Raw genomic sequence first — 16,635 nt, forward strand, 5'->3', positions numbered from 1 at the left:
GGGAAGTCGTCCATGTATTTAAGAAAAGGTGCAATATGGATATCTCAGCTGTATGAGAGAGAAAGAAAGCAAATAAATATATGGGAGGAAGTAACCCCTTTATTTTGCCCTAAACATAGCTCCAAACACATACATACATGATAATACACTAAAAGGACGCATCCACGACCATAAGCTCTACCACAGTGCATATTGGGGAAGTGCGTGCTCGTTCTAACCGCTGCGGCTCCACACGACATGATCCTGAGGCAGGAAGTGGCAGACGGGCGCCGACCCAGGCTTTATGTCGAGCACCTTGAAAGCAACGTGTTCCGGGTTCCACGCCGTGGTGTCGGTGTGGCACACCGCGGCCGCCTCCACCGTCGTCCCGCCTTTCCCCACCATGTCCACCTCGTACCCCCTGCTCGTCGACGTCGCGTGGCAGTAGAATATGGCGTACGCGTAGGGCTCTGCATGGCATGTCACCAGCTCCTCCCCGCCCATCTCTCGCACTCCCGACGCAGCGATCGTGTACTCCTGCGCCGGCGTTCCCTCCTTGCTCACCGTCGTGGACGCCGCCTTGACCTTACTTGTCCCCAAGCTTGACGTGCTGAATTCCACCATCGCCTCAAGCGAGGTGGCACACGTCTTCCTCTCTCCCCTCACCGCTGGCTCCTCGCAGTCTCGAAGGGTCTGCTTGATCGCAGCGGCTTCTGCGGAGTTAGGCTCTACGGAGAAGCGGTCGAGGATCTCACGGAGGCGTGTGGATGAGAAGGGGATGGAGTCGGCGGCTCGGCGAGGGAGGAAGGAGGCACCGGAGATGGTGTTGGTGAAGTGGAGCTTCATCTTGGCACCCGGGTGGAGGTCCTTCTCGAGGAAGAACAGAGCGACATTAGGGTCGTCGTGGAGCTGGGTGTCGGTGGCGGCGTATCTGTATACGAAGGGCATCCTGCCAACTCTGACGTTTACGCCGGTGCCGCGGTGGTGCTTCCTCCCTCCGACGCCTACGCCGACGCCGACATTAACTCTGGGACCTCCAGGCTTCCTCTGCCCCGTGTTGACTCCAACACCGACCGCCTTCTCGCCAGCGACGACCTCTGCAACTCGCAAGAAACTATAAGCAGGTGGATGAGACAGATATCTGCAACGATGGATAGCTGGGCAGAGAGATCAACCGGTGGTTATAAGGTCACTGATTGCTCTTGGCATGGGAGTGTCGGGTAAGACCGAGTTCCAGTAGATCACTTGGGCAGGAGAAGAGGATGCATGGTATACTGTTGCAAGCTGCAAGTGCAACTAAGCATAAGGTAACAGTCGAGAATGAGTAGACGACTCGACTGTTTTTACTTACCAAGAGGAGCGAAAAAAGAGACAGGAACTGATCCATCAAACTCACCGAAACAAGAAAAAGTAGTGTTGATGGATCGGAGAAGTGAGGATTTATAGGGAGGGAAAGGGCAGGGCATGGATGATGGCTGCATCACCAGCTAGAACAAAGGAGGGATCGACATGATAGCAACTCAACCGTCCCAGGCTCCGGCCACTGAATGCATTTGGCCGGACGCCCCATCTACCGCTGGCTTTGGCCTTATACGGCTGCTTCAAAGCTCGCGTCCGTCTCTCGGAGAAGCAGGTGAGCGCACGAAGCCATGGACGGCTTAAATGCCGCATGCCAGACCTGGGTTTCAGGCTCATCTTCCGGCCGGGGGTATCGCCTGATGTTGGCCAAACTGATGATGCATCATCATGCAACGAGTAGACGAGCAGTCGAACGCTTCTGGGTTGAATCGAACGCGTCGTTCCAAGCACGACGCTTCTCGACGACACCTTCTACGTAAGTTCCCACCATCACCATAACAGGTGTGACCGATTTGGAAGCTGGTCATGCACACAGCTCTGCGTGTCCGAAAGCGCAGGAAATGGGCCGAAGCAAGAAGAGCTCAGCCCAAGTCTCGAACAACGTCTTCAAGCGCGTCGTCCTGAGTCAACTCAGGCCTGTTCTGCAACGTGAGACGGAGAGCCTAAGACGTGAAAGATTCACCGCTTCGACTCAGATCGCAAAATAATAATTTTTTTTAATATTATCATATTTATTAAGTAATTATTTTTTGTATTAGATTATATACATTCATTCGTTTATTTATTTATTAATTTATTATATATATATTAAGAATATTAAAAGGGTAAATTCGTCAAAAAAAAATATTCAATGAATTTTTGTAATACAATTTTAGCCGATAAAACTTACATCGATGCATATTTAAAATATAATTTTAATCTATTATTTATCAAAAACATAAATTCATTAAAATCCTTTTCTACAACCACACATTAGAAATACAAAGATCTAAATGTGTTTCCTAGCGATTTGATCGTCTCGCATGCTAAGCACCACCACACGAACGGAATCCCGGAGATTCCGGAGCGCAAGGCTTTCGGCACGATGCGGTCGAGCTCCGCCTCACCTCCACACCCACGCCCATGGCGACAGCGGACATGCGTCGGCCTGCCGCTGCATGTGCCTCCGCGCGCGGGTTTAACTCCCAGCCAGTCACGCGCCTCGAAGACTTGGTCTCTTACGTGCTCTGCGTCTTGCGATGCACATGGCACGTAGTGCAGCAGCCCGGAATTAGCTCGATCCCAGTGGAGCTTTTGAAGGAAGAGCGGAGACGAAAGTTTGAGTGATCACCTGTTGGGAAATGTTAGTGCTAGGAGGAAGCGGTGTGAGTATCCTGTTCGCCGGCAAATAGATAGATGGAGACGGTGAAAGAAGAATGAATCGAGGCCTGACAGATCATCCGACACTGCAAATGATGCCCGTGTCCTGCCATGAATGCTCATCTGGGATTGAATCATGCAGCCAACATAAGCAATATATCTTCGATTATAAATATGTTTTTAAGGTATTCGATCGGATGTGGGGTTCGAGGAAGCATTCACTTCTCCAGGATTCCGGAGCTCCTCCGGGATTCTACCTACCTTTGTTTCAAGAAGAAGAAAGAGGCGCAGGCTCTATGGCATACAGTATATGTTGCTGACTCGAAGTGTTTGTAGAAATGCTAGAGAAATAGCTGCTGCACTCATAAGAAGGAACAGTAGCAGAGGAACTCACTCGCAAGAAACAAAGAAATCAACTTCAAATGCACTTCCTCGGTGGTGCCTAACCAGACCTACCACATCAGCGCTACACAAACTCGCAATCCAATCTCTGTCTCCCTCTTTTTCTCATTCTCTCTGTCACTTGTCAGTCAACACAACCAGAATCAGATATGTACATGACAAAACGACCCGTCTTCTTACATAAGAAGAATCTTGAGCTCAAGTTTGTGATGGCAGCATGCGTTGCTTTGGTTCGGCCATCCAACACTGTTTGATGTCATGAGCTATCCTCTTGGCGTCCACGGAAGTCCCCATCAAGCCCTGTCGCGTGAACCCCACCGCGTACAGGCCCTGCTCTCCCTTCCAGCTATCGGGAAACACCTTCCTCGGAAACCCATCCTTATCCGAGAAGAACTCCCTCTCCTGCCAAAACAGAACCGATGCTTTCATCCTCGACAAAGGTCATCGAGTTGCCCGATGGAATCGTCGTGCATACCTTCAGCCAAGACGCCACGTTGCTCTTGTAGCCGGTCGCTAGGATAATCGCATCGAAGTCTTCGGACCTGCCATCCACGAACTCTGCTCCATGCCCTGTCAGTCGCTTTACGGCGGGGCAAACCTGCACCACATCCCCAAGGTCATCTCACACTCGGATCATTTCAATGTCTCTACCTCGAGCAACAGATCACCTTGATGTCGCCAGACTTGATCTTGGCCAGGGCCCCGACATCGAGGACCGGCGTCTTCCCGGAGAGCGACTTGAGCTCGAGGGGACCCAACCGGGGCCGCCGGAGGCCGTATCGCTGGGTGTCGCCCAGCATGACCCTGGAGACGAGCAAGAGGATGCGGTCCACGGTGCGCATGGGGAGCCACTTTAGGAGCCACATGCAGAGCCCAAAGGTGGACCGCCCCAGCATCTCCCTCGGCAGGATGTGCACCTGGCAATGGTGATCAACAGTGAAAGGCTTCTCGGCAATGCAATCGCTAATGTTACTATCGACAATGGACACAGTTTACATATTGCATGATATGATATTGTTGTCGGACGTCACATACCGTGCCTCGGTCGTGGTGATGGGACCAGACTTTGGTGGCAAAATGCCTCATGGGAAAGGGAGGCGCACGGCTCTGTGCAACCTTTGGGAGAAAAGAAATCCCAAGAAGAAGAAGAGGGGACGAGAAGGTTTCTTCCGCGTGCGAATGGATCCCGATAAAGTGAAAGATCAGTGTGGAAGAACGCATGGAGGAAAAGAGGATTCCATGGAGAAGCTTTTGTTTTTTCTCTTGGCATGACAAAGCAGCTCATTTCTTTACACAGGTTCGTCGTTGAGGCGGATTAGATTTATGTGTGTTGTGCCATGAACAGCCTCAGGTTTATCTTTCGGCGAACCGGTGATCATTAGAAGTTCGACTACAACCAAAGCAACACTACTGAAAAGGAGCTTTATAAGTTAATTCATAGCTCTGTCTACTTTTTGATGTGTGTGTGTGTGTGTGTGTGAGAGAGAGAGAGAGAGAGAGAGAGATTCCATGTCAAAGTACTAAGAATGGATGAAACAGAAATGGTTGCACGGAGAAGATGAGCGACGAACCGATTCTCTTACGACGATGCGAGGACGGACACTGTGATTGCAGAGGTCCAAGCAGACCTCCATGCCGGAATTGCCGCAACCGATCACGAGGACCCGCTTGCCTTGGAACTCATCGCCGCTCTTGTACGAGCTGGTGTGGATGATGGGGCCCTTAAATATCGACATGCCATCGATGTCGGGCACGGCCGCCTCAGCATTCTCCCCGGAGGCGACCACCAGCCACCGGGAGACGTACTCGGCCGCCTTGTCGTTCCCGGCCCTGACCGCCCGCACTCGCCATAGCTTGACGCGGCCGTCGTACTCGGCGCTCACCACCGTCTGGTTGAAGCAGGGGCGGATGTGGAACCGCCGGGCGTAGGCCTCGAGGTAGGCCACGAACTGCTGCTTGGTGGGATACGTGGGGAAGCAGGCGGGGAAGGGGGCGAGGGGGAGCTGGCAGAAACGCTTGGGCAGGTGGAGACGGAGGCGGTCGTACGTCTTGAGCTGCCAGAGAGAGGCGATGCAGTTGGACCTCTCCAGGATCATGCTGGGGACGCCCTTCGCCTCGAGGCACGCGGCCACCGCGAGACCCGACGGACCAGCGCCAACGATGATCGACCCGGGAACCCAGATGCTGCGCTCGGCTTCATCTCTGGTCGCCACCTCATGGAAGCCATCGCTCGGTTGATGGAAGGCAAGGGGGGGGCAGAGATGGAACAAGGGATCGTGGAGCGTTTTACCTTCTGCTTCCCTCCAACGCTCCATGAGAGTGCAACGACTGCTAACCGCTCCACTAAACTACAGTTCTAGTAACGCATGCAAGTCGTTTAAGAAGAAGCATAACCTTTGTGGCTGCTGGCACCGCTTCATGCACAGTCTCCCTCTCTTACGCTGAGAGCTTTTTTAGTTCAGTCACTCTGTTCCCTCGCAGTCGCCTCCTCGATGGTTCTAGGAAAGCGAGCAAAAAGAGGGCACCGCTAGAGATGAGGAACGGAGAACGAATAGATCCTGTGAACTCGAGATGCCCTTCATATAGTATTTATTTATTATTCCTTGGGGGTGGACACCGTAGATAGAAGCACATACGTAGTAACCAATCCATGTATTGCGGGGTATTTGGATGCCGGACGGATTGCCGATCCACACAGTAGTTTCTCACTCACTGACAACTGAAGCCGAAAAGGTGGTGGCTAAGCTCAAGTGCTCTTAAAAGCCGAAGCAGAAGAAACCAAATGGAAGTTCTTACGACCTGTACAGAAAAAGCGACAAGTTAAAACCCTTTAACGACAAGCTAAATGGGGTATCGAGGTAAAGAATTCCTGCAACTTTTACAGCCCACAAGACAAAAAAAGAATGGAAGTAGCAAAGGCGCATACACTGTTCATCTGAATAAAATATATCAACTTCTAGAAACAATAAAAGATTAATAAGCCCCATTAACGACGAATATTAGCTTTTGGCAGAGAAGGTTTCCCTATCGAGTGATACAAACATGGGCAATCCTTGCCGTACATTTGCGAGCAGGAATCTGATGGACTACCCACAAAAAAGCTAGGAATCTCTGGAGCACCAGCAACAAAAAGCAAAGGAAGATCCCATGCCACAGGATGCACCGGCAACCCACGGCACTCGGGACTTCGCATTGCAGAGGCCAATCCAACCCTGTCAGTAGTAATCGATTCGCTCCGGATCCCCAAGTAAGAGCGCGTGCTTGCCTTTCCCCCAAGGACTGCTCCTCTCGACTATTCCCACTTCCGGTTCTTCCTCCCTCCCCTCAACTGTTCCAATCCTCCACCACCACTCCATGTACGGTCTGCTTCTGTCTCTCACCCCTGGCACCATATATCCCATTTGGGTTTTTGGATCCTTCTGGATTCCAGCCTGCACATCCGCCTATCTTTGTGGCAGCGAAGCGTTCTTTGGACTTGGTTCCAGGAGATCCGTAACCTAGCTTAAATTTGCAAGCAATCGAAGCTTTTTTTAAAGTAACTAAGGCAAGCCTCGTACTTCGTATCCCACGCTCAGGAATATGGAATCCAGATGACAGCGATGATAGATGGAGAAACAAAAAAAGAGAGGAGGACGGGGAATGGAACACAAACAACAACGACTAGACTGACATGCACAACATCCCAAATGGTGGGGCTTGCTGCGCAGCAAACCCACCCATCATTATGAATCTTGAGCGACATGCCATGGGCAGCAGCAGCAGCAGCAGATCGCATCCTCCCCTACTGTGTCAGCTTTAACCACGAATCACAGTGCCTACAGGTAACAACCCTCCTCATACCACCAAATGATTATTATGCTACACTCTGCTCCCCCCAGTGCAGTGTGCATGGACAGGTGGAAAACCACACAGACGCAATACAACAACACGTAAAGAGGATAGGGGACACCATCAGCTTCAATTATACCACATGGACTAGTGATTAACAGTTTAGCATCGAGATGGCCTTTACCTGGCAAAAAAAAACACAGTTATGGGCTCCAACCATTCACTTATCTTCAAGATCAATGCATAAACAGTACTAGGAATTTTCTTTTCTAGATAGTAGAGTTGCAAGTTCGCTAGATGATTTGCACACAAGGATGTCCAAGTGAACACGATAATGTTCCGATTACACTTTATTTGGTTCAAGTGCTTATCCTTTGCCGAAGCAGTAGATGAACGACATTGGCACTATAAATCTAATCGTGTCAATAAATCAAATCTTAAATGGCTATATGAAGGGCCAGATAGAATCAGTTACATTTCTACTGGAACGTCTTTCACCTAAGAAAGCACTATCCATAGTTGAACATCAAGTGTATTGATGTGTCTGAAACAAATTGAGAAAAGCATATGGCATCTTAACTGTAAAATAATCACCACCGAACTCTGAAAAGTTCCTTCTGATACCAAAGAGGTGCATACTATAAAACCACCACAAGCATGCTCCCTCTAAAAAGCCGAAGAACCTATCTGCTGAACCATATAGTGGAGCTAGTTTTATATTTACAGAGAACTTATACCAGAGGATTATCATGCTTCTATGACGATACAACAAATTCCTGATAGAGCATGATAAAGGAGCAAGTGATTAAATTTATAGAGAACTTTTACGAGAATTCAGGTCTTCATCATGCTTCTATGATGAAAGCAAATTCCTGATACAGCATGGCAAAGGAGTGATTGATTATATATGAGAATTCAGGACTTTGTCATGCTTCAGTCTGACTTTGACAAAGGAACAATTGACAGTCTCAGTTAAACTAACTATCTTGTCTGACTTTGATAAACTATTAAAACAGCTAAGAAAGCTGGTGGCTAAAGTAACAAATAAAAAAAAGGCATAGGGACACAGGAGTAACTTTTTGCTTAGGAACTAGCAATATTTTGTGAAAGAAAAGTACAAAGGTGTTTGTATAACTTGAACTTCACATTTAGCTCAGATAAAGTATTAAACCGTGTACGGGTAACTCAAATGCACATGGAGCCAGCTGGGTAATTGCCAAATGGAATATGCTTTCTCCTTGTGGTCTACTTGTTAAATGACTAACATAAAAGGCAACTAAAACAAATTGACAGAACACCTAGCCCTGCTGAGGGCTCAACCAAAACAGCCTTGGATTTCATTTACATGCATCTAATAATCTCATTGATCAATACCATGCAATCCATGACTGATGAAATCAATGAAAAGGCACTACAGTTAGTAAAAACTATTCATTAATGGTAATTAAATGCATGCCTCTGAATAACTAATCATCTTATTGATTTTTTGAACATTCATGTGAAAGTTATCAGAAGCTTTTGATGATACTATTATGATTGTCCTTGTTTATCTGACTGTTAGTTCATGTCTGCTGCAAGCTTATACAATTTAAAAATCCTAGAAAGGCACTGTATGCAGTTAAACCCAAGCATTTGTAGCAACAACTTCACTGACCAAAACCCTTTTCAGACACATATATCATCAAGTTATGATTGCCTACAGAAGAAATTGTAATATCCAAGAATAACCAATTAGTCCTTTATTCTGCTTTACGGGGTCATGGAAAAAACTTGTCAGGAAAAATATAAAGACCCTCAAAGACGTTCCTCGATTAAGAAAAGTCAATTGTCCATCACGAACTCAAACTACAAGAGCATCAAAGGAGCAGATTATACCTACTTGAGTCACCAGGGTCACTTGCAAGTATGACAAGCTCATAACGCAAGTTGCTAAAGCCTAACAACATCATAGCTTCCATGATTCTAATGCCACCATCAACTGCAAATATACTAACTCACCTTTCTGTATAACCAATCTCTTCTATTTTGTATGCCTATCCTTAAATTATTATTCAGTATGCAATATGAAAGATGTTGAATGTACGGTTTCTGTAAGCAAATTATAGCATCTTTGTTGAAATGTGTCATCTTGAGAACATCTTGAACTAACAAAAATAATGAGTACAAGGATGAAAGGACTATCCATTACCATGGCCAAAATTCATGATTAATTATTTCATATTAAATAGGCATTAGGAATATACTTTCTCATCATTTCCTCCACTCCTACAGAAACTTTTGCAGGAGAATCAGAGGTAGGCCCCGAAGAGTCAGTTGTGGCATTATTTCCAAGGACTTCCAGTGATCACTGTGGGTCATGGAAGCAACTAATATGTAACTTGTAAGTGCTACTGTCACAAACTGAGCTTTTTTGCGATACTGAGAACAAGCATCTCATTACTCAAAACAGAAAAATGTTCCTCAAACTTTTTCCACAAAACAACAACCAGGAGAGAAAACTATTGTTGCTGTGTTAATCTTGATTAAATATATAGAGAATATTGGCAACTTAAATATTATAGTCCAGCTTTTATAAGGGACACACAAATCAGGTTCCCTGAAGCAGACTGTCACACCATCTCAAATGATTTAAAAAGAAAACAAAGTTTTATTCCGGGAAGCACTAGTGGGGTAAGATGGTAGGTAAATCTAAATTTCCATTTAATTAATGAGAAAGAGAAAGATGGAAAGTGGAAGAAGAAAGGCACTAATGAACAGAAAATGAGGAAACACCCAGAGAAATCAGTAATCCGCTAGCTAAGTTCTATAGAAATCAGTACAAAGTCTAGAACTGATAATAGTGTAATTGAGTAGACATTAGTATACTTTCAAAATACGAAAGCCTGTCAAAACGAAACCTGAACAGTTCAAAGTGAGAATTGTATGGTGAAAGCAATTTATGAAAATTTTGTACTTCACGCAATACAGAAAATTGTTGCTCAATCCCTACAAATATTATAACATATAACAGCAGCAGAAAATGACAGAGATTGAGGTTCTATATAATGGCTGAGGAATGCCTCCATTGACATCCACATGAATATATTAAGACTGTAGTGATACTGACCTAACTAACAATCAAGCTTACTATATTTTCCAAGTCAAGAATTATCTTTTTGGAACATACAAGGTTAGTGGCTATGCTAAAGACTGGCATCTAAGATGAGAAATCAATTTAGTTACTTCCCAATGCTAACATCCATATCTATTTTCATGTCACTCTCTTTTTTGAAGGTTAAACCAAGCCACCTAATCTCATTCTACTGACAACATCATTATTATTCTTTATGTACTTTCTTTCAAGTACAAGTAAATGTGGTTTGTATCTATAGATTTGATGATCATTCGATCCTGCTGATTATCCAAGAGTGCTCCACAAAAACATATTTAGTTATATAGTCTTCACCAAATTCAATTGAAAAACTGACATGAAAAAATTCTTACTTTTAAATTCCACAATAACCATCAATATTGGCTATCACTTGAAAAACAATTATGATAATCTTGGCCCCTGTTAATGTATCCCTACGATCTTAAGAATAAGCATGATGCTGTCTCACTGGGCAAATGATTGAGATTCTTACAGAACAACATGCCGTAATGTACCAATTGATTGAAGTCCTGACATAATCCAATAAACAATGTATGCCATTAAGCTGAAAATATTTTGATACAAAGACAAATCATTATCCTTATACACTTGATATTAAGCTTCTGATCCTTTCACTAAAAAGAAAAATTCCCACTGGTCCAATGATAAGATGGTTAATTACCAGATTGTAAAACGTCATTGGCCGAAATGAAGGAGATATATGTCAATGGCTCTACTTCCGAAGGTGGATCTGCTTCGTTTTATAACTATAAAAATGAAAGATTGTTCCATAACAATCATTCTGTGTATATGTCGATATTCACATGATTGGTAATCATCGAGAGTCTTTGACCAAAATGTACACCCTTCCTTGATCATCAATATAGAGCGTTAACTGAATGGTATAATATTCCAAACACAAAATTATCATATTAAGATGAAGCTCAGAGGAGAAACTAATAGCTGATTGAGGAACCTCACGTTTTGTCGATTAAAATTAGAGGAGACAGACCATATTTACTGAGATAAGATGAAGAGGACATTGAACGGCAGACATCTGCCAGCTCGATATGGAAAGGAACATGAGCTTACATACGATGACAAATAGTGGGCAAACTTGGACCAAATTGTACATGCATACCAAATTGCCAGTCCAGGGATGTTCGCTTGGACCAATTTCTTTTTGACGTTCCAGGAGAGAATGATACGGTCAGCTATTAGGCTACTTCCTATCCTACCTATATATTCTCCTTGAAGCATCGATACAATACGAAGACATAAACAGGGTAAAACACCACATTGATCTTATAATAAAGCTCGGGGCAAACAAGGAGACCTCAAAATGTTACCTGCCACGAAGCCATATCTGAATTGATACTTCATTTATATCCGGATGTAGGGATCGGTGGTGAATCGAGAACTCAGCAAGTTCTCCGTCTTGCTGCCTCTACATTCACTCGTTTCATCCTCCTGATTCTTTCCAAGATTTCCTCCCAACCATGAAGGAACTCCTGAATCCAACAGCGGTAGCCGATTGTCGGGATCCCTTGGCACCACCGCAGCGGGATTCACCACCGACAACCGGAGGTCCTAAGGGGCGCTGAAAGATCCGATCAGTCGAAGGAGAAGATGCCAACTCGTACGGCGAATCTGACGCCAATGCGAGTGCGGACAGCATCCAGCGAGGAGCTCGACGTTGCGGAAGACGCAGAAATCCTTGACGAAGAGGAACGCGGAGCCGTCAACGGCGCATATGCCGAAAGCCTGCCGACATCATCGAGGATCCGATCCAGGCACGGCACTGGCGAGGTCCCCGGCGTACTTATCGATCAATGGTTGAGACTACGAGCAGGAAAGAAACCCTAATGGGACGGTGGCAGGGACGTGTATCCCCGCGGGCAGAGGAGAATGAAGGCAAGCTTGGGATCGCGGGATTAGGAGATCCAACGAACAGGATGCGTCGAGTTAGTTGAAATGGGGACACATTCCAATTTTCGTTTTTTTTAAGTTATAATTAATTTGTTGCGCAACGAAGAAAGCGAGCCGGCTGAACCGGTTTAATGTGGTTCCATTTAAGATCCGGTCCGATTCGATTTCCTGACGGCCTTCACGAGCATTCCATTAGAGAAGCAAATTGTGTCAACCTTCGTCCTAGTTTTAGGGTCAAAACCATTCGTGTCACTTCTCCTAACCTCAATCGTCCATCTTATTTGATCAAATACTTCTTTTACCTGTCTCGGGTCACCTCGAAACGGGGAAAGAGGACGAAGTCGCGTCCGGCGTTGGCTGAGCCCACCATGTGCTTCGGTTTCCGAGTTGGAAGATAACACCAAGGACGTTGGCGGCATTTGCTCGAATACCTTGTACGCAGCGCTTCACATCGATGCGCAACAGCTGTTGTGCTCCCGCTGGTCTCCCGCGTCGCTCGAGAAGCCGCCCCGGAAACCATGTGTGTCATCCACGGTATCCACGATTCCGCCCTCTCCATGAGTTCCAAGCAGCTAAGCTACACTTCTGAAGGCATGTTTTGTCCATCAGGCACTCCGACAATACTCGCGCAAGTTCTACAGCAGAGAGAGGACAGACCCTGACGTGGTTCGCGTGCCAAGACGAGAGAAGAGGTGGCGTTGGCGTCTGAGACTGTGTCAGCAAGCAAGTGCGGATCCATCGACGTTAATGCCACTGGAAGCAGGTCATGCAAAAGACAAACAGCAGGTTACACGGAGAGCATGGATCAGGGGAAGACGTCCCAACCCCCGTCTTGGATATTTAGTCTCCAATTTCCACGCAGTATTTGGAAGCATTTAAGCTTCTGCAACTACGCAATTTCCATGGGCAAACAAAACAATTGCTCGCCAATTTGTTTGATTCGTGGGATCGGTAGAATTATGATCACGAACCTTTAGTTGGAACAACACAGAAACGTTGATACATACATCACGATCATTCTAAGTGTATCACTCCATTTCACAGGGGGGAAGAACAAAGGAAGTCGAAATGTATTATTCACCCAGGATAGCTTCCCATGTGTCGAGGAAGGCCTCGAGGATTACGGGGTGGTGGAGATGAGAGTTCAGGGAAAGGTAGGAGTGGAGGAGCCTTTCCATGTCGCTTGCGCTGCTCATTTGCCGCTCCACGATCATCTCCACCATGGAGCTTCGGAAATCCATGTACGGATCACTGGACTTCTTCACCACAGGGAATCCGACCTCCATTTCTGCCTCTGCCTTGTGTTTCTTCTCTGCCGAGGAAAGGGAGGCCAATGGCCAAAGCTTACCGGTTGCGGTCCCTCTCAAAGGTTGGTTGCTCTTCATGCTCTTGCTCCCGCTCTTCTTCTTGTTCTTCTTCCTCCTCCCGTTGTTGTTGCAGTAGAACTCGGAGGAGTCGGAAGAAAAGCTCTTCGACGAGAACAGAGTTCCCGACTCTTCCTCTTCCTCGCCGCTGCTGAAGAGACCGAGTTCGTCGTTGCGATCCAAGGAAGACGAGCTGCTAAATCCATAACCGTTGCTTGACAACAGCTTCCTCGTTGCCTTTCTTCGGCTGCTTCCTCTCCTCCCACAAGCTTTCTTCTTCTTGTCTTCGTCGTGAGAGCGGTAGTAGCGATTCCTCATCGGAGAATCCGGATGAGCGGGAGGGCACTTGCTTCGCTCGCCAATCTCGGTGACTCTCCTCTCCTTTTTAATCTCGTGACCGGAGCGGCGGGCACCGCGGTGAACAGAGCCTTGCACGACGGGAGCAACGCAGTGCTGGTGGCCGCCATCGTTTGAAGGGAACGACAAAGGGTTGCGAAGCTTACGTTGACCGTCGCCGGAGCGGCAGATGGAGGACTCTTCTGGCACTAATTGTTGTCGGAGAGTGCTGCTAGAAAGCTTAATCACATCGGTAGCAGTCGCGGTGGAGCTGCAAGAGGAGCCAAGAAGCATTCGAGCGAACCGATGCTTCAACCCGCTTCTACAAGGACTACTACTTGTGCAAGTCTTATCCATGCGGCCTTGCCTTGAGCTCAACGCTTCATGTCATTGCCCTCTTATTCCCATCTCCTCGGGATGGAGCAAGCCGCTATCTGTAGCGGAATCTTAAGCACATGAACTGTTCCGCTCGTGACTCTGTTCTCTATCAACCACCACTTATATTTTCCAGGTACAGACCTCCAGCGGCAGTAGCAGTAGCAGTAATGTATTGTCCATGCACTGACGATTACTCTCATGTTCCTGACAACCACGCTGCATGATAGGTAAATCCATCTCCCCAGTTTTCTCTCAACCGTTCATCCATCTTTAGGGTGCTGCTCTGTCGCATCAAAGATGTGTCCATTTGCCTTTGTCTTGCACGTTGGCTTGTATCTGTTGATGGTGCACAAACACAAGCAGTGGTCAGACTGACTCTATTGACCCTACCGGTATCTTGCTTTAGGCCATATCTCACGGTCATCGAATGCCTTTCTTATCGTTAGATGATCAACTTAAGGGTGAGAAGGGCTGAGGAAAGAGTAAGGAAGCTCCCTCGGTTGTTTTCTTGCAACTTGGCTCTTTGTGTCACAAGCATATATATATATATATATATATATATATATATATATATATATATATATATATATATATATATATATATATTGTTGACCACCGCAAAGGCTCATGTGAACAACCAGCTCGAGGACAAACTGGGGAGGCTGTCGAACTCTCGTGCATGGTGAAGTACAATCGGACCGCTTGCACCAGTACGAAGCTGACAAAACAGAGGTGACAAACTACGCAGGTCACACCGCCGAGTTTTAATCCGGTGGAGAAGGCAGGCAAATATTCACGATTGCTCGTGGCGAGTATAATTGCTTGTGTCGCGACGCGGCTCGCCCGGGCATCTGATCCGTATGGCCAATTGGTAACTTCGTATCACGCTGGACACAGCCTCGCATGTGGAACGTCAACAACTCGTGTACACATTGTGAGCGGTGTAGTAACATGTCGTGTGATGCACAGGTAAAACCGTGAAGGATTTATTATTGCTCCCATATATACTGTAGTACATGACCATTACCGCAATGCAGTCACCTCTGTCAGCGCCGACGAATGCAACCAGGGACATCACCGTCTTCGCCCTCCTTCCCTCCCTTACACGGTATGTTCCATGAAGTGGTTCCAAACACAAACTATTAATTATTTTATTAAGTTTGAACCAATATATTTCAATCCCCCTTAAAAATCCTATCTTAAATTAGAATGTTCACATCTTCTCCACTCAGGCATTTATCGTCCACTCTAACTTTGAGAGGATCCATATACTCTCTATCTTACCTCTGTCTTCTTACCTACTCAAACATCTTAGATTGACTATAATTCTAATTATCACGATCTGACATGATAAAATAATAAACTCATTCACTTTGTTGAACTTAGCTACTGACTCAAATTATTCGGATCAAAATTAATTAGAGTATACTAATCAAATTCTTATTAGTCAATCTAAGTCCCAATACACTCGTAAGATTAAAATTCTCAACTCTTCTTCGAGTTGCAACAAACACAAACATCCTTTGTTCAAAGATTAAAAACTAGTAAACAACTAAACAACATTACTAATTTAATTAAAAAAAAGGTAACCTGATTTGTGCACGGGAAAAGATACCATTGGATAAAAACAACTTCAAGAAAATAATAGATCTTAGAAAACACTAGACTATGATTAGAAACTAAGAGATCTCAGAAGACATTAGACTATGATTGGTATGTAAGATTAGCTCGAACGTCCAACCCTCTGAACTGAGAAAATACATTTCGCCGATACCATCACTCAGGAGGTCAATTTATTCTACTGAACAAAAAGAATCTAACAACACTTCATTTACACATGCACATGCATTTATATATGAGTAGTTAATTGGCAGCAAAAGAGGCATGACTGCCAGAAAATGTCAAAAACTTAAGAATCAAGATATTCCAAAATGCTAGTACGGTCGACACAAAATCTAAACACCTTCTACTAGCATTACAACTCTAAATTAAGATTGAATCATGTATTATAGCATTTAATCTCATGACCTGGCCTCATCGGAATAACTGTCATTAAATTGTTGAGTCTGAAATGCTTAAGGTTGAATTTAACAAGTAAATGATAGTACTCCCATTAGACTGTGATGATCAATCCAAGTCCCCCACTTTTTATGTGAGGCTAAGCCAGGTTAATGCAATCTCCCATACATGAGGACTTGAGGTCATTGTCAAAAGCTAAATTTAACCTTATCGGGTGTTTATGATTGTCTTTTGAGCAAACTAGGTGTTGAAGGCAATAAATCTCCAGACAATTGATTTGCACCGTACTAAAATAATCCACAGAGACAGTTATATTCAACAGAACTTACAAAATATCTGCAAAAACAAATTCTCTTATGTATCATTGATGTATCGAAACCATCTTATTGCATTACACTGTGTGATGAGAAGAGTTGTACCTTCTGATATCGAGGATGAGGAGATAATTTTTGGAAAAGAAATGATCTCAATATGGTAAGCATAAAAAAGTAACCATATCATGTCTATTTTCAAGTCACTAGTAACTGATACTAGTTCTCATATTTCACCATA

The 16,635-nt window shown here is 45.4% G+C and overlaps 3 protein-coding genes across 4 annotated transcripts; all 3 read right to left on the bottom strand.

The window, feature by feature from the left end:
- Positions 1–213: 213 nt before the first annotated feature.
- On the bottom strand, positions 214–993 carry LOC103997276 (BURP domain-containing protein 3-like). Its single transcript, XM_009418445.2, has one exon. The coding sequence runs from the start codon at positions 925–927 to the stop codon at positions 214–216; it is 714 nt and encodes a 237-aa protein (XP_009416720.2). The 5' UTR covers positions 928–993.
- Positions 994–3,091: 2,098 nt separating this feature from the next.
- Positions 3,092–12,723, bottom strand: LOC103997018 (indole-3-pyruvate monooxygenase YUCCA2-like). Of its 2 annotated transcripts, XM_009418139.3 has the most exons (5): positions 11,407–12,683; positions 4,671–5,898; positions 3,768–4,016; positions 3,575–3,697; positions 3,092–3,501 (listed from the first exon to the last, which is right to left on the bottom strand). In XM_009418139.3, the coding sequence occupies exons 2-5, from the start codon at positions 5,412–5,414 to the stop codon at positions 3,298–3,300; spliced, it is 1,320 nt and encodes a 439-aa protein (XP_009416414.2). In that variant the 5' UTR covers positions 5,415–5,898; positions 11,407–12,683; the 3' UTR covers positions 3,092–3,297. The 2 variants fall into 2 exon arrangements, 1 of the variants encoding a protein (XP_009416414.2); XR_010501221.1 differs by lacking the exons at positions 3,092–3,501; positions 3,575–3,697; positions 3,768–4,016; positions 4,671–5,898 and adding an exon at positions 5,990–7,111 and having other exon boundaries at positions 11,407–12,723.
- Positions 12,724–13,034: 311 nt separating this feature from the next.
- Positions 13,035–14,484, bottom strand: LOC103997019 (transcription repressor OFP8). Its single transcript, XM_009418140.3, has one exon. It carries the CDS (start codon positions 14,041–14,043, stop codon positions 13,060–13,062), a length of 984 nt encoding a protein of 327 aa, XP_009416415.2. The 5' UTR covers positions 14,044–14,484; the 3' UTR covers positions 13,035–13,059.
- Between the last annotated feature and the right edge of the window lie 2,151 nt (positions 14,485–16,635).

Source organism: Musa acuminata, chromosome BXJ3-9 (assembly GCF_036884655.1).
Source record: "Musa acuminata AAA Group cultivar baxijiao chromosome BXJ3-9, Cavendish_Baxijiao_AAA, whole genome shotgun sequence".
NCBI lineage: Eukaryota > Viridiplantae > Streptophyta > Magnoliopsida > Zingiberales > Musaceae > Musa > Musa acuminata.